Source organism: Toxotes jaculatrix, chromosome 16, assembly GCF_017976425.1.
Source record: "Toxotes jaculatrix isolate fToxJac2 chromosome 16, fToxJac2.pri, whole genome shotgun sequence".
Lineage (NCBI taxonomy): Eukaryota > Metazoa > Chordata > Actinopteri > Toxotidae > Toxotes > Toxotes jaculatrix.
This window is the reverse complement of record NC_054409.1, coordinates 23,923,828-23,941,864: the sequence shown is the minus strand read 5'-3', so window position 1 is coordinate 23,941,864 and position 18,037 is coordinate 23,923,828. Positions and strand designations below refer to the sequence as shown.

The 18,037-nt window shown below is 44.9% G+C and overlaps 2 protein-coding genes across 5 annotated transcripts; both read right to left on the bottom strand.

Moving 5' to 3' along the window:
* Window positions 1-70: 70 nt before the first annotated feature.
* Window positions 71-5,688, bottom strand: oclna (occludin a). The gene is made up of 9 exons (XM_041058311.1): window positions 5,562-5,688; window positions 5,056-5,143; window positions 4,039-4,678; window positions 3,766-3,933; window positions 2,491-2,621; window positions 1,646-1,831; window positions 1,086-1,257; window positions 883-924; window positions 71-743 (listed from the first exon to the last, which is right to left on the bottom strand). The coding sequence occupies exons 2-9, from the start codon at window positions 5,103-5,105 to the stop codon at window positions 645-647; spliced, it is 1,488 nt and encodes a 495-aa protein (XP_040914245.1). The 5' UTR covers window positions 5,106-5,143; window positions 5,562-5,688; the 3' UTR covers window positions 71-644.
* Window positions 5,689-7,232: 1,544 nt separating this feature from the next.
* marveld2a (MARVEL domain containing 2a) lies at window positions 7,233-16,033 on the bottom strand. Of its 4 annotated transcripts, none has more exons than XM_041058306.1 (9): window positions 15,960-16,033; window positions 13,851-13,942; window positions 11,917-12,888; window positions 11,446-11,666; window positions 10,663-10,698; window positions 10,358-10,518; window positions 9,913-10,084; window positions 9,427-9,477; window positions 7,239-9,051 (listed from the first exon to the last, which is right to left on the bottom strand). In XM_041058306.1, exons 3-9 carry the CDS (start codon window positions 12,869-12,871, stop codon window positions 8,932-8,934), a joined length of 1,716 nt encoding a protein of 571 aa, XP_040914240.1. In that variant the 5' UTR covers window positions 12,872-12,888; window positions 13,851-13,942; window positions 15,960-16,033; the 3' UTR covers window positions 7,239-8,931. The 4 variants fall into 4 exon arrangements, with proteins under 4 accessions (XP_040914242.1, XP_040914241.1, XP_040914240.1 ...); XM_041058305.1 differs by having other exon boundaries at window positions 13,884-13,942; window positions 15,960-16,025; XM_041058308.1 differs by lacking the exon at window positions 10,663-10,698 and having other exon boundaries at window positions 7,233-9,051; window positions 13,884-13,942; window positions 15,960-16,025.
* Between the last annotated feature and the right edge of the window lie 2,004 nt (window positions 16,034-18,037).

Below are 18,037 nucleotides of genomic sequence, written 5' to 3'. Positions count from 1 at the left end.
GCTAAGATTGCAGTCGGTGTTTTGTGACTGCACATGTACAGATGTTCACTGTGTAACAACAGCAACAAAGAATGTTAAGAAATGAATTTATTCTAATAAAAAATATCACAAATCGCATTAAACGTGGGTTATCGTGTGAATGTGTCTGAGGAACAGTTAACACGTGAAACATTAAAAACACCAGCGTTTCCCCACATATTTACATGTTTATGTTTCTGATGAAAAACATGAGAACGTATTAAAAATGAGGATTAAAAGAGAGTAAGAGCTACGAAAAATGTTTGAATTTGTACTTACTCCACAATCTAGTAGCAGAACTCCTCTACTAGACTATAAAGATCACATTAGGTAAAATAAATACACGTAACCAATGTCAGGTGATGCTCATAATACAAACAATGGCTTAAAAGAAGACAGAATATTGATGTTCTGTCCTTCTGAAGTACAAACAACCGTTGCAAAGTTTCACCAGCTATCAGCTCAAACAGACTCCGGTAGCCTCTGTGTTCGATGTCGACCAGCGTAGCTCCGTCCTCTTCGGTCTGCCGTGGTCAGAAAAGATTCCGACATCCCTCAACAGTGCCAAACCCGGTTTAGTCCCCTCTGTCCAGTCCCGGACAGGTATATAATCCCCACAGATGTGTTCAGGCCCTGTGGTCAAAATCGCTGACCATCTTCTTGATGTGGTTCAGTCTGGACTTCAGATACTTACACCTGCGCCTCTTCATCTGATAGTCTGCAGACTGTGGAGGTGTACATTAAAATATAAGGCGTAATGAGTGTAAGTTATACAACCAGCTTCTAAAAGATAAAAAATAATCTGATGCTATAATGGACCTGACCTGTGATGGCACAGCTTTCAGGTCCATTTACCAAACTCACCTTTTTAATGTCCTTTATCCGGCTGTACTCATCCAACGCTTCCTGTCAGAGGAAGCAACAACAATCTATCAGACACCCACATTTCAAAATGAGACAAACCCACAAACAATCTCCTGTTTAACATCAGCATCAGCATCAGCAGGTTTCAAACCCATCTGAAACAGAAACAGAACTATCGGACAGCGGTTCCTGTAAGCTCTCACCAGGTACTGCGGGCTTCCCTCCTGGAGCTCGTCCAGCGCTCTGTCCACCTGAGACAGATTCTTGTTGATGTTGTCCAGCTCTGCCTGCAGCTCCTTGTACTCCTGGTGTTCGCGGTCGAATACACGCTTGTAGTCGATGCGCTCCTGCTCGTTCGCTATCGGAGGAAATTCACTGAAGCAGAAAACAATCAGAAAGAGAAAGGGAAGAGACGGAAGGTGAAGGGAAATTTAAATTACAGAAAAAAACCCATCATAGAATGGCACAGACTCTGAGCTGTACAGTACGTAAGTACAAGTTTGAGGAACTTGTATGTTATTTTTTCCATTTTGTGCTGTGTCATACTTCTGTGCTCCACACACCGTAGTTTTTACTCCACTGTATTTATCTGACAACATTACAAAAATAACTTCATTTTTACGCAGTAATTTGTTATCGAGTCCTAAAAGTTTTAGCTTCGTATTGCAAGTGAAAAAAAATCTGATTTTCACACTGTGGTATCGATGCTTTGGTAAAGGCTGTGAATACTTCACCGCCGTGAGCTGGACTCAGATCTTTGTACCTGCCAAAGTCGTCGTCGTCCAACTCGTCTCCTGACGAGTTATAGTCGGTGTCGTAGTCGCGTCCATCAGTGCGACGAGGTCGACCCGGGCGTCTCTTTTTGGGCCGCCCAGCCGAGCTGGCCACCTCTGAGTTTCTGCTGCTGGGAACCCCGCTGGCCAAAGGCAGGTTACTTTCCTCTGAAGGCCTGTGACAAAGGACAATGACAGTATTTTCAATTTCAGTTTCCTTTATTTAACTAGTAAGGTCCCACTGAGAATCCAAGGCACAGGGATGAACCATGACTACAGATTTGAGAAGGGAAACTATCGATGCTTCTCTGAGCTCAGACTGGAGACAGTTAAATCCGTCTTTTAGTTCTATTTAGTGTTTTCCTGTGCTGCAGCGCCCCCTGTAGAACTGAGCCGGAGCTGATCTTCCACCAAAGGATAACTAGAAACAAGTTTCACTCCTCTTCAGTAACTTTCCAAAGACATAGAGGAGGAAATGAAATCCAGCCTGAGTTAATCATGGCTGAGTAGAACAACAGTGACTTCCTGTTTCCTTCATGTAGGCATCTTTGTCTTGCTTCCTCATCAGCACAAACATATTTCACATAGTTTCAGTGTCGCAGGAAGACGTGACTCACGGAGCTGGATTCATGAATTTAAGCAGCTGTCGTCTCAGGATCGGAGCCGAAACCACTGGCTGATTAACTGATATTCACTCTTTTTTTTTTCAGGTGTGAGAATTTGCTGTTTCACACCCGTCACACCTGAGCGTGACTCTGTGCTGCCATCTGCAGCGCTCTGGCACTGCACCGAGCTCTGGCACTGCACCGTGCTCGCTCTCTGTCTGTGTACTCACGGTGGGGAGTTGCTGTACGGGGGTTTGTCATAGTTTGTGCTTTCGTCATCCAGGTAAGTCCTGGAGCTTCTCAGGTTCTCAGGGTATTCCGACATGGGGACCGCTTCAGGGGGAACGGACAAATTGTTCACCTTTGGAGGACAAAGAAACAACACACATGAGGATCTGATGCTTTTCTTTACCGTACATAACAGTGTGTTTTGGGTTTTGTACTGTTGCTCAGACGCAGCAAGACATCTGACACCTTCACCTTGGACTGTGGGAAATTCTAACCAACATTTTTCACTATTTCCTGACATTTTATGGACCGAGCGGTTAATTGTTCATCATAATAATGATTAGTTGCAAAAAATTTGATCTTAACACATTCAAATCAAGCTACTGCAAATAATCCACGGTAAAAAAAACCAAACTGCTCTGTCAGTATTGACCATTTAACAGGTGGCTTCTTCAAACAAACTCACTGGATCTCTACCAGCCCTGGTATGATGAGCCTGCATGGACTTGTCCTCTGAAAATATGTGACATAATTGAGCTGCACACCTCCAAAACAACATGAATGTTCTGCAGGCTGCTCCAGTCACACAGCATCAGCACTTTCAGACGCGTTCCCACAGGTTCCAGTGAAGTAAATGCCTCTGGTTCCCAGTATCATGTTGTTGTGTTGTTATTCGAGGACTGGCGGGCTTTACGGTTCAGCACCAGTCCGACCTGTTCTTCCTCCTCACTGCTCTTCACTGAATTCAGCTGCAAGGACATGGCTGAGCTGAATGTCATCATGACTTCCAACTATCGACGAGATGACTCATCACTACGTACCGGGGTAAAGTGAGAGCTGCTGCAGAACACTTCTCAAAATAGCTTCAGAGGTTGTGATTCATCATGAAATGTACATTCTGAATTTTAAATGCTTGGGCACACTGACAGTGATAAGCTCAGGCTTTTACTGCTGAAGACAGAAACTGTCGCCTGTGTAGAAGCCACACCTTGAAACCAAGCATACTAGAGAGTAGGAGCTCTCTGCTCCACAGTTACCCTCCCCCACTGACAAACACGCGATTCCTACCAAACTGGTTGTACAACTTGTATAAAATGTTAGAAAATAGTGGAAAAAAGCTTTTGCTAATTTCCCACAGTCCGAGGTTTTGTCTGTTCGACTAAAATATCCAGTTTAAAATGAGTTTAAAAAGCAGAAAGTCCTCCCAGAGTGAAAATGATCAAAATAGTTGCCAATTATTTTTCTGTCAGTCGACCGATTACTTCAGTTTAACTCACCCACGCCTCTACATCCTCCGGCGGCGACATCTCATCGATAACCTTCACTTTCTTCCACAAAATGTTGCTCTTGCCGTAGTTTTGGATTTTCTGCCTAGTCTTCAGAGCGAAGACGAGCATGATGATCAGAGCGATGGCGACCAGGAACCCAAACACCACGGCGATGGCCTGAAATGAGAGATGACGCTGTGGGTTACTAACAGAACAAACCCTCCTGTGCAGAAACAGGCACAAGAAAAGAAGTCAGGTGTGTGTGTGTGTGTGTGTGTTCACCTCTTGTGGCTCCACCACACAGTAGTGGTAGAGATACTGATTGACAAAGATTCCTGAAGGCTGTGGTTGCTGGTACTGGGCACACAGGCCGCTAATCTGCAGGGAATACATGGACCCGGACGACTGGGCCATGGGGTTCACCGCCATCAAGTACACTATGGAGGCTATTAGCATTAGAAAAGCTAGGATGGCACAGATGATCAGCACTGCTAGATAGAACCTCCTGCTCTCTGACAGGCTCTGGTGGGACACAATGATGATGAAGATGACCAGGCAGGTGATGAAGATGATGGCTGCCATGGCAATGATGAACCCTTTGCCTGAACGGGGGTCATTGTAGTTCCCTCCGAGTCCGCCATAGCCATAGTTGCTTCCATACGTGCCGCCTCCTCCAAAGCTGCCTCCTCCTCCAAAGCTGCCTCCTCCTCCAAAGCCGCCTCCGATGCCCCCAAACCCAGACAGGGCTCCCTGACTGTCCCAGGCCAGAGTGGAGGCAACACAAGCAAATATGGCGACGCACAACACGATGACGATGATGGCCATGATTTTGAGGATGCCTGGTGGAGACGTCCAGCGGTAGAAGTGCTGGAACTCGTCATCTGGGTAGTAAGAATACGCCGGCTGAGGAGGGGGCATGTTACTGTGAATTCAGAACAACACACACTATTAATATATATACACACTGATATATACACACTACCCCGAGTTCCATGCTGAAAGCATAACATCAGCCTGAGTGTGGTATGGAAGCAACGGCCATTAGGATTCGAATCTTACAAGCAAACAAATACTAATGTTGAAATTTAAAAAAAAAAAAAAAAATAATAATAATAATATATATATATATATAAAATTAAAAATGTCACCTGTAAATTTCAGAGATGGGAATTCAAACCACATAAATTCCTATAGATATAGGCCTCTCTTTGCTTCATATGCAGTCTGTCATTAGCTCAGTGAAGATTCGACGCATATCAACTGATCAACAACAGGAAGGTTTAATGTTTAGAGACTCACTATCCATTTGACTCGTAGGGAGGCGGACTCCCGTTGGGTCTGGACGACATTACCGCTGGATCCGCTGGTGCTGCCCTGATAAAAGAATCTGCGAGGAGATTTTCAGTGGTTAGAGATGAACGTGTTTATGATCGATTATTACAGATTTGTGTGACGTATTTGAAATGGGTTGTAACTAGTGATCAATTTCCATTATCAGTTAATCTGATGATTATTTTTTATTTTTTAATCGTTTGGTCTGTACAGGATCAGAAAACAGTCACACTGCTGATTATTTTTCTACCAATTGATAAATCAAATAATCGATTAATCATTTAAAACTGTAATGGCGTAATGTGTGAACACAAAAGGGCGGAAGCAGAGATGCTGCGGTGTAAAAAATAACCGATTAAAAGCCGTATCCAACAACACACCTTAGTTTGTTGTAGTTACAGGTGACAAGTTATTAGAGATTTAAACCCAACAGGTAAAATTAGTTCCTGCTCCTAACCGACAAACGCACTCACCTGTCGGTCTGTGAGCGTCCACTTCTCCGTCTCACCTCGAATGTTTCGACTGAAACTGCTGCAGCTAATAAAAACAGCCCGGAACCAAGGTGTGAGTTGTAGGTTTCAGCCAAGGGGGGAGTTGTAGGTCTCAGCAGTGAGGATCACTTCCGCGTTCAAAAAGCTGCCGTTCCTCGGCTGCCGCTGGGGGCTGGCTCCAGAAGTGAGCAATTCTCCATTGACCCCCATGTTAAAATAGCCAACTTTACAGCCTAAAAAAACATATTTACAGCCTGGTACATTTTTTGTTTTTGGTCTCTGTTGATAGTTTCCACCTCCGTGAACACTGTGAGGGGGTGATTTTTTTTGTACCACAACCGTTTTAATGTTATTTAGGCTTAATAAATTGGGGAGTGGTTACGTTGAGTGACAGTCCGTAGACAGGCACTGACAGTTAGCTCGTTGCTAAAGCATCGGCTGGGCTAGGCGGCTACATCCAGAGGCCTCCGGCTTCCTCCAGCGGTTGACAGGGTCTGCAGTGTCCGTGTTTGTTTGCCAATGTTCGGATAGGTTTTTGTGACAGTATGGCTTGTTGTAGTGTGGACTGTACTAACCGACCGTCGAAGGAGTCTGTGCTGCAGTTTTTTCGGCTTATGACTTAATTGCCGATTTGTGGTCGCTGCTGATACAGATAGAGGACCGGAGCAGCTAATGTTAGGAACGCTGTTGCGGTGTGTTCCGTGCTCTCAGAGTCCGTTTATTGCGGGAATACGAGGCTACAATTTTATTTCGTCTCATTTTCCTGTTTAAAAAGTCCGACATTGCATGGACAGAGCAGCTCCGTCAGTCAGCGGCTGCTGTTGTTTGTGTGCTGCTGTAACTGTAAGTGGATAGTGGATGGAGGCAGCGGCGAAAGCCGGTAAATATTAAATATTAAATATTAAACATTTTAATATATTATTATCATCATTTTTTATCGTTGACTCATTATATATCATTAATAATAATGGCAATAATAACAATAATAATGATGTTTTAACTTTTTAATGTATTTTATTAATATGAAATAATAATGATTGTTTCACAGTTAAATAACAGGCTAGAAATAAATCCCCCCCACAACTCCACCAAACCCTGCAGCTCCATCTAAAACCTCTCTATCTGAAAAACGCAGCAGCAACATTATGATCTCTGTTGTTTGCTGTGTGTCGCGGTGGTTACACGGGGTCGAGCTAGTCGGGTCGGACTCGGGGACTGTCGTGTTATGGATGTAGCTGCGTGTAGCTGCCGCTTAGCTTGTTAGCCTAGCTGATTAGCCTTAGGCTAGCTCGGTTGCTCCGAGCTAAGTGGCCGTGTTCTCGGCCGGCTGACCCGTAGAGTAACCGCCACTCCGCCAAATATGGAAAGTACGCTCCCACTAAAATCCAAGATGGCGCAGCTCAAATGCCCATGGTTTGGTCACAAAACCGACTCCACGAAACCAATGGGTGACGTCACGGGTGCTACGTCCATGTCTTTTACAGTCCATGCCCGGGACACACCTAGACGAGCTCGGCTCCCGGGTCGACGAAGCCCCGCCCCCTCGCACAGGTGACACTTTACCGAGCAAAACATAACAGGAAGTCGTCACATACCTGGGATTGCTGCGGTAAATGAACGGAGGCAGAAACCACAGTCAGTGTTTGGTGGATCAGAGTCTGACGTGACCGGATCGCAGCTGATTCCCTTTAATTCAACGAAGCAGCAGCATCAGTTCAATCAACCTGATGAACAGAGCAGAGACACTGACCGAAAATATAATACAAACATAAACATAAATCCTGCTGTAATTTTATTTTTTATTTAGTCAGTCAGAGGCTCATCCAGGTGTCTTAAACATCAAACACTCCAAAGGTCACATTAAGTTGAACGTTAGTATTTTCACGTAATGTCTGAGTGCTGATTATTTTCTTTACCACTTAATTAGACTGTTATTTTCTTGATTCATTGTTTAGTGAAAAACACTGATCAGAAGTCTCCAGAACTCAAAGTGACATTAAAATCCAAAATGCTAAACTCTAAAAAAGAAAAGCTGCAAATCTTCAGTTTTAGGTTTGAAACGTGGCTCATGGCTCAGCTTCAACAAAAAAATCTAAATTCCTGCTGATTAATTCTCTGTCAGTCAACTAAGATTCCGTCTCTCAGCTTCATCCCTCTGCATTTTACAAAGCACCCTGTTATTTTTTTCTCTGCTGATGAAAAAGAAAACCACCACTCACTCAGTGAATGAGTAGAACTGTATTCTGAGGACAGAAAGCACCAATGATCACTGAAATTATGGAACAGAGAATTATTCCTGCTAACATCAGAGAAATACAGACCTTATCACAGCTTTTCCATTCAATCAAGAGCTTCAGGTATAAAGAGGAAAACATATTAAGGCACTGAGGATATTTAAGTGACAAAGTACAAAATATTTAATCTATGAAATGAAAGGACAAAGTCACAATAGGTCATTCTATAGGACACACATATTTCCAGATTCAGACATTTGTCAAACACTTGCATATTAAAAAACCAAAAACAGGAAGACACAGTGTGCAATTAAAACAATCCAAACAATCATCACAGCCGTTCAGGGAACCAGCTGGATGGGATCTGTCCGGACAAGCAGTGGTTTTCGTTTCACGCTGGGAAGTTGTGAAATTAAAAGACACCTGACAAACGTGAGGACTGACAGAAAGATGGGTGGACTTACAGCGGAGGTAAACCTGGACAGAAACAACGCAGCATCTTCCGTCTCCCGCTGGGTACACGCAAACATTCAGACACCAGTCATCTGTGAAATGAAGAGGTTAGGCTCTGCTACAGCGACAGTCACAGTATCACACACATATAAATACGTACATGTAGAGAGGGAGCTCTTTGCACATCAGGCCAGTTTAAAGGCACAGTTTGGCATTTTGGGACATCAGCTTATTCACTTTCCAGCAGAGCATTAGAGGAGAGGAGAGATCTTTTAGATCTTGTTTGTTTACGTCCTAAAATGTCAGTTTCCTGTTTCGTGGAGGATTGTGGGCCGGACTGTTTCTGAGAAAGTAATCCTGTCATTTCATCACTAGAACAAGATGTAACCTGTTACTTATGAGCTATAGACGTGCGACGTGAAGGTGGCTCTGCAGCGTCTGTGGTGAGCTAAGCTAACGGGCTGCTGTGGATTTCCCAAAATGCCGTCAGATCCCTTTAAGCTTAAACCATTCTACACCTCTGACTCTATGTGTGGGCTTTAATAAACACAGACAAGCAAAATGGTCGATAAATCACACAAACAAACCATTTACAGATTTAAAAGACAAAGCAGCATTAGGTCCGTATCCAGTGGTGTTCCAGGGTAGAGCTGAGCCTCAGAGGTTTAGCTGTATCCGTCGTTCCACTCCATGACTTTATCGTACTCCTGGATCTTCTGTTTGATGTGAGACAGTTTGCTCTTCAGGTACTCGCAGCGCTCCTTCTTCTCCACGAACGTCGGATCCTGGGATGGTGGAACAGAAACACAGACCGGAATAAAAATCGAACTCAGGTTTGATTTTCAGACCAACCAGTGACTTTAACGATCGTTTACTTTGTCATTCCAGCTGACGAGGAAGAGACTCACTTATATGACAACCAGTATCCATTAGGGATAACACCTGTGATACTCAGAGCATGAACTGATCCCATTAACATGTCATTTGCATGTATTCAAAGCCTGAAAGCCTGAGCCATAGAGCTCCATTGTTAACTACTGAAACCCTTTGCTGAGAACAGTCCCAGACAATCACACAGGCCTCTGCACGGTCACATGGGCATCAGGAAAAAAGCAACACTGCCACAGACAGCATGTGGAAAACAACGACAATCAGCTCACGTTTTTCTTCCTCTGATACTCCTGCAGGATCCTGTTAATGCGATCAACCTCCTGCAAAAACAGAAACAGAGACCGAATTACATGTAGGTCACACAACCCCGAGACAAGTCTGAAAATCAGGTGCAATGACGCTGTGAAATCAGCGCTCTGCATGGAGCTGAGAAGGAATTTGAGGGTGGAGGGGAAGTACAGAGGGAACAGGAAGTGCAAACAGAGGAAGTTACAGGATGGGGAAATGAGGCAGATTAGAACAACAGAAGGACTGGGTGCAATATTCCAGCCACGCAATCAGTCAGCGTTCACGTTAAACCAAACACTGATGGAATCTGTCCCATGCTGTTTGCTTCTCAATGAAAGGAAAACAGCTTTCATCGGACTATAATCAGACCAGACGAAAGACGAATCAGCCTCACATGACAAAAGAAACACGGAGAAAAACGAAGGTAACGTGCAGACAGAAACCAGCACTGTGGTTCTAACATTCACCGTCTGGCTGGCCGGGTTCTGGGGCAGACTGCACATCATGGCGTCCATCTCATCAAACTTCTTGAGGGTAGCCTGCACGTCCGTGTGGAGCTCTTTGTACTCTGCATACTGGTCGTTAAACACAGCTCGGTACTGGTCCCGCTCTTCATCAGACCGGATCGATGGGTACTTCCTGCAGGGGGGGAGGAACAGAATCACACTTTGATTATAGCATCCTAACATTACAGGTGTAGTCTGTGACGTGCTGTGTGTGAAGCTTAGAAATGGAAATGCAGAACCTCTGAAACCAGCTGCTCCTCCTACTTTAAACTTTAAATTTCAGCTTGGGCTGTGTGGAAACTGTGATCAGCATTTTTAGCAATATTCTTACATTTTATAGTTATATTTTTATTTTATAGTTTTTTGCAGCCCTGTTGTATTCTTTGTTTTCCTTAGTGTCACTTACGCGATATAGTCAGGCACGATAACTGGTTTTGGAATGTGTCCTGATGGTATATTTCCCTGCAAAATCTTTGCTGGAACTGCTTTTGGAGCCTGGATGGGAACGACTGAGGAGCCCTGGACCTGCTCTGGATTTCTGGGAGCTGGACCTGGAGCTGGAACAACCTGTCGAGACGCAGCAACAGAAAAACCCAAATACATCTGAATAATTGTGGTGACTGAGCCACTGAACGTGATGTAAAGAGCTGAAGCTTTCCCCCCCGTCATCGTCCGGAGTGTGGATCTGTTGGTCTACGTTTGGCTGCTTACCAATGAGCGTGCAGCTCGCACCTCAGACGGCTGCATCTGTGCACGAACAACACACAGAAACATCATTAACTGAGTGAGATGAGGAGATCAACACCACTCACACAGCTACAGACAGACGGTTAGCTTCACTTAGCATCTTAGTATAAAGACTAAGATAAGCTGAGATAAGCTAAACAGCTGGGCTGATCTGTGTGACACAGGCTAAGCCCTGATGTTCTGTTTTTCATTCTGAAAAAATAAACTAATATTTTCCTTTTTGCACAGTTTTAGGTAAGAAAACTGAAAACAGGAGGAAACAGCTGGACTGTCCAAAAGTTAAGAAAGAAATAATGACTAAATCTCACCACACAGATTTTTAAACTGTGAACAGAGGCAGCTGAGATGTTTCCTCCTGTTTCCAGCCTGTGTCAGAAGCTAAGTCACAGCTGTTCTCATATAAGAAAATAAAAGTTTCCCAAAGTTTCACACAGTTTGCATGAAACAGACGAGACAAACACAAATCTGTGAACCTCAACCTGCCACAGGCTGAGATTCACAGGCTCCACCCACTCACTCCAGCTGCAGTCTGCAGTCTGTGTGTGTGTGTGTGTGATTGTGTAAAGATGTTTGTAGGTGCAGCTTGGTTTTTTTTTTGTCATCAAAAAAAGCCGACAGTGTTGGAATAATCCTTAAAGCTTTACAAGAATTACTGAATGAATTCGAGGAATGACCCAACCCTAAAAACAAAACAAAACAAAACAAAAAACAAAAAACAAAACAAAACAAAGCCGGCTGAGATCTTACCTCGTGGCCGAACTTCTCCCGGTATCTGCGTGCAGCTTCATGTCTCCACAGCTTGAGACACACGATGGCTCCAATCAGATAAATAACCATGGTGACAAACAGAAAGATGATGGCAGCAGTTTGACCTGCCTCCGTCCTGCAGAAGATCCCGTTGATGCCGTTGTTGAAGACTGGGTAGGAGCAGAGTCCTCCACGAGTCGTGTCACGGACGTAGACGATGGCTGATAAACAAAAAAGCAAACAGAGAGAGATTTAGTGAGAAAACATTTCTTTTCTCGTGGCGTCGAACTCTGGAGAGACGTTTGCAGCATCTCGTATTCAGCTCCTTTATCTGAGTAAAAACATTAAAACCTCAGAGCAAATTTACACCACAACAAGTAAAAGTGTGGAGGTTAAAAAATGTTGTACTGTGGGAAACTAAAAATAATCGACAACTTAATCAATAATCGTGTGTTCAGCTCCGTGACTCACCTGCCGCCATGTACAGCACCGCCAGAGCCAGGTTTATGGTGAACTCGGTCAGAGGCCACCAGGACGAGTCCAGCAGGATGGTGCGGTAGTACATGGTCATCCCCAGCACTAATAAAATCACAGTCACCAACCAGGCCAGTCCCGCGACCACCAGCACAAACGGGGTCTTGGGGCCTGTGTAGTAGGTCCCGGCTGTGCCCGCGCCGTAGAAACCTCCTCCGTACGCTCCCCCAGGAGACGAGTATCCAAACATGTTGAACCACTCGTTGTCTTTGTGAATGTAGGCGCAGACGCAGGCAAACACAGCTGCTCCCAGCAGGAGCTCCACGCAGCCCAGAATCCTCAGCAGTCCCGCCCAGGACTTCATGTAGGCGTAGCGCTGATGGTACAGCTCCACCTGCTCGCTGTAGGTCAGACCTGTGCGGTACGTACGCCCTGACACAGACTCATGCGCATCCTGTGTTTCCAGAAGTTCCTTTCTCGAGTTGTAGCTGCCACCCGAGCCCCCATAGGGGTCCCGGTAGGATCCGGGGACAGAGGGGGAGTGCGGAGGGGAGCAGGGCACCCCCTCAGTGGTGCTGTTGTTGTTGTTGTTTGAGGAGGCAGACATGGACCACAGCTTCTTACTGCTGCGGTTGCTTCCTCTGAAAAAGTTCTTCACGGAGTCGGGGATGAAGCGGTGGACCGGTTTGATGTCGATGGCGGGGTCGGGGTCCGGGTCGGCGTTGTCCTCGCTGCCGCTGGGATCGAACTCCGGGCCCACAGCGGGCTGGTCCGGCAGAGGCGGCGGCGGGAGGGGGTCGGCGCTCTGAGCCAGGTGAGGCGCCCTCTGCTCTCTCAGTGGCTGCAGGTCGTAGGAGTCTTCTCGGGATAACGAGCCCTGAGGTACCTGGTCATAGTGGGGCGCCTGGCGGACACGCTCAGTGCGTCCGTAAAAGCCTCCTCCATAGGACATGAGGACGGTGATGGTCCCTGAGAGCAAGTGTACACACACACACACAGCATTGTTTAAATGTGTTAAATTACAAACACACCAGCAATCAATCAATTAGTTGGTCAACGTAAAAAAAAATCTGAAAATATCTGAATGTTTTTAATTAATTTCCGTTTTTCAAAACCTTCGCTGGTTTCAGCTTCTGAAATCTGAAGACGTCACCTCGGCCTCTGTGGAAACGTGATGAGCGTTTTACATCATCATCATATTATTTATGTGAAAAGGTTCGAGTTACGATGAAAGGAGACTAACTAATGATTATTTTTATTATTGATTAATCTATTGATTTTTCTCCCTTCATTAACTGTTTGTATGAAACATCAAATAAAAAGAAGTAAATTCTTTTCATATCTTCTCAGAGTCAAAGTGACGCCTTCAAATGTCCAAAACAACAACAGTCTAAAACCCAAATAAACTTAATTTACTGTCCTATAGAACAATCCATGTTCTGTCACGCCACCAGCTGATGATTTGTTTTAGCTCGAATCATAAACAGAACTCAGCAAAGAGGAAATACAGAAAGGAAGAAGATAAATAAACACGTCCCAGACGGATGAGACGTTCAGATTAGACTTTCAGACCAACATTCATGCAACATCATTTTACTCTAAACCCGAGGAAACTAACCCAGAACCTGAGGTCACCAGAGAAAACACCCTGCAGCCAGAACCCACGAGTGAAGACGTTACCCACCCCCGTCCCCGTCCCCCCGTCCTCCATGCAGGCTCAGTCAAGAATGCATTTTTGTGCTGAAACCGAATAAGGAGCAGGTCGAATTCCCCTGCTGAAACAACGGCTCACGTCTGAAGATCAACTTACCAGACGCTCAGAGACAAGCACAGAAATACATTCTTAACATCCAGCCAACCCTCAGACGCCCGTTTCTTTAGGTGGATTGGATTTTGAGAGGTAAAAAATAATATGAACTGTGCTTGAATACCTCTTTCACACGCAGTCACTCAACACCACTTACATTGGCTTGCAGGTCAGAATGCAAACCTGGTATGAACGTACAGTGTGCCGGGGAATCACCTGTAAAATAAACACAAACAAATAAATAAACTTTGTTTTATCTGAGAAACAAACCGAAACCTGGAAATGACTCGTTTTAACAAATCAACAGAAAAACCAGCAAATCTTCAGATCTGAGATGGAACCAGAGAACGCTTCACATTTTATGACTGAGACTGAAATGACTCATCGATTGTCAGATTTGTTTAGTCACTGTGTCACTGCCAAAACATCTGATGGTCTTAGGTAACTGAACATATTGTCAGTCCGTCGCCTCATCATCCAGCTCAGTGTTTGTTCAGCAGCTGTTTGCTCTGATGAGTCCAGAGACACGAGCTCAGGGAGCAAAGTCAAACAGTGAGTCGGATTTTTCTTTCTCAACAACAACAACAACAGATTCAGTGACAGAGGACACTGAGCGGACACTGAGCGGACACTGAACGGACACTGAGAGGACACTGAGAGGACACTGAGGAGGACACTGAGGAGGACACTGAGGAGGACACTGAGCGGACACTGAGGACAGACGGGTTCGGGTACTTCATGTGTACCATGGACAGGCTGATTGGACTCATGTTATCAGGAGACTGACACCTGTTGTAATAACACAGGACTGTGATATAATAACATGATGCTGCTTCTTCACTGAGTAATGACGGTGCAGAGTCACAGGTCTGATCTGAGCCGGAGGAACAACTCACGTCCGTTACTTCAGTAAAAATACTTTTTAAATAACGTAAAGTTATATAACGTAAACGTCGTGCAGAGTATCAGAAGTAAAAGTACTGCTGCAGAAAAATGGCCCCTTACATACATTATTAGATTACTATTACTAATGTATTTGTGTAAAGGCTGTTTATTTATTTTAATATTTTATATAACGGCTGTTTTCATTGTGGATTCATCTGCTCATCATTTGAGGATTTCAGAAGCTGGAACCATGAAACATTTGGCCAAATTATTTGTGTGTTTTATCGTGTGTTTTCTGTGCATAAATCTTATTTAAAAACAAAGTGTAAAAATATTTCCCTGTGAAATGTGGACGAGCAGAAGTGAAAGGTCCATAAAAGAGAAAAGACTCAAAATTATACCACTGCTAAAAAACTGTTCAGAGAGCTGCCTACACCCACACACACCCACACACAGCTCAGCTCATCCACAACTCAGGATCAGCTCAGGATGAACATGAACACACTAACATCAGGCAGCAGTGCAACATGAACCTGTGTCGCCTGTGAAGTTGTTTTTATTTGTTTAACAGATCACTCCTCTGCACACACGGTGCTGCCTCACTGGATTCAAGGAAGAAATAAGGCAATCAACTAAAGTGAAAACTAAAGTGATTCCAGTAACACAACACAACACTACGAGTTCTGATCCACATCAGACCTTCTGTCCTCTCTTCAGTCCACCTGGGACAGAGACAGAGTCCTTTTGCAGCCTGTTCTGTCCACACATTCAGAATTCACCGTGTCCCAGAGGGACGTCTGACTGGGCGGCTGGGAGAGACCAGTGAAACACCACTTCATCCCAGTTAATCAGAGTTTATTTCCTCGTACCTGCAGCTGTAACACTGCGGTAAACTCACAGTGATTCACGGTCATGTGCTTCTGAGTAAATCATCATGGATCCAGCGGTGCTGCCTCTGGGCCTCATAACAAACCCGCGGACCCGCGGCTTCAGCTGGCGCTCAGCCAGGGGCTCAGCCAGGGGCTCGGCCCGGGGCTCGGCCCGGGGCAACTCAACCCAACTCTGCGCTCCGACACCGCTTAAAGTCGGTTTCCGTGTCCGTGCTCTCGGTGCAGGACACTGGTGTGTGGACACACGTCCAACATGTCGCTCTGGACCAACGCTTCCACCCGTTTAGCCGCGGTAACAGCGGCGGCTGCAGAGGCGAACTTTCCTCGAAGTTTACCGCGAACTTCTCCTCACAAAAGTTCGCATTTCAGACAACAAACGGCTCCGGGCCGAACATGTACCGGAGGAGCCGCTCGGCGCCTCGGACCGCGGCTGGAAACACGGTCCGCAGCTTCCTTACCTTGCTCGCTTCGCTTCCTCCTCTCCGTCTCCTCGCTCCCATTCCTGTAACGTTACACCACAGGTTTCCCTCGGACCCGACCACGTGACCTGCCCATCCCTTTGACGTCACGCACACAGAGCGGCAGCGCACCTGTTTGAAAGGCCACGAGCGGCGCACCTGAGGACACACACCGAGACCGTGACTCAGGCCACCTGATACACACACACACATATATATATATATATATATATATATATATATATATATGTAATGAATAACAGCTAAACTGTCAGGTGAGCTCTGCATTATAATGTGCAGGTAACAGATTAAAGGACTGTTCTGTATAACAGATGTGCAGTTTTTACAGGTGCCAGTCACAATAAAGTTTTAATTTTCAAAACAGGAAAAGTTTGAATTCAAAATCTGAAATTAAAAAAATATATATAACAAAAATATATAACAGTGATCAGAGTCTGAAATGATGCAGAGTAAAAGGACATTTACTGAATGTGCTGTTTAACACATGGCAACAGAAACACATTCACACAGTGAAATAACGCTGGAGATTGTACTTCAGTGCTCTGGTTTAACTTTTGTGTCGTATGAACAAAACTCTTTGTTTTTATTTAAGACATCAAACCATTTCTATCAGTCAGAGTTCGATCATGTGAAATATGGTGAAGGAGGACGGTCTGTTCAGAGTTTATTTCAGTTTATCAGTCACCATCTGCAGTTCATCATCACTCGGCTCCACCCGGAGACCAGCTGCTGCTGCTGCTGCTGCAGAGCTGCTCTCACAGCACAGGCGTCTCTGACTCTGGCTCACGTGTGAGTACGTATTTTAATTTTCTGATAATTTGTCTGTTTTCAAACACTCTAATGTTTTGTTTCATTTTCATAACTGCAGTGATGTTACTTCCTTTTTTTAATAAGGGTTTGAACCATAATCTTCAGTCGCTCGTGATGATGAACCTGGTGGTTGGTTCTATGGTTTTGAAGATAGAAGCTGAGGAAGAGAAAGATTTGGCCGATGATGTTAATCTGCAGAACCAATGACAGATAATGGTTAATAATAAATTAACTGCAGGATTTAATATTTTTACTGTTGGTTTCTTAAGGGATCTGAATATTTCTCCCACCAGTGACTGGATCAGTGTCTGAGTCTGATTTCCTGGCTGAGAGTCAGTAGAGTCTGCACTCCTTACTTCTTTTTGTTTTGTTAAATTAAATCTAGTGAGATGAGTTTTCCTTATCTGTGTTTGGAGAAACAGATGTTGTCCTTATCAGCACAAATATTCCAGCGTGCACCAGTGTGGGATAACAGTCTGTGATAAACCAGACGGCCGCTGCAGAAATAAGCAAAGGCCTGTCAGACAATACGAAGGTAAACACACTTTACAACCAGGACTTTTAACAGTCAAGTCAGTTTTAATCGTATAACACACATTTCTTTACAACCTACAGCACACAGCACCTTCTGACCAGGACAAACTCACCCTGTGCAAAAATTTAATGCAGGAAAAAACACAGTGACCGGGGGCGGGGCTCTCTTGCCTATTTTTACCACCTTTGTCTCACTGATAGTGTCTCACTGATAGTGGCCCTGAAAAGTGTTTCTCATCGCAGCAGCCGCGTGGCTCTGAGGACGGCAGTCCGTCCGTCCACCACTGAGGTCCACACTCAGATGTCTCAACGACAAAATAACACATCATGATTTATTTCTTGTTAAATTTTTGTATTATTAATCTCAATCTGCAGTGTAACCAGTAACTAAAGTTATCAAATAAATGTTGTACAATATTTGCCTCTCAAATGCAGCGGAGCAGAAGTATTTCCATTCCAGCTGTGACCCGTCTGATCATACACCTTCAAAGTCCAGCTCAGCTTTCTGTAACACAGGATTAGAGCACGGTCACTGGAGGAACCCAGCGATGGCCACAGGCTCCCAGCGAACATCAGCACAGAGGAGGCCTCGGTCCAGCAGGGACGGCCGTTTGGGAAAAAGTGTGCAAACAAAAAGACAGGAGCTGGAGGGTGGAGATCTGGTCCAAGAGGAGCGGAGGGTGTCCTCACAGCTGGAGGACCGAGCTCAGGTT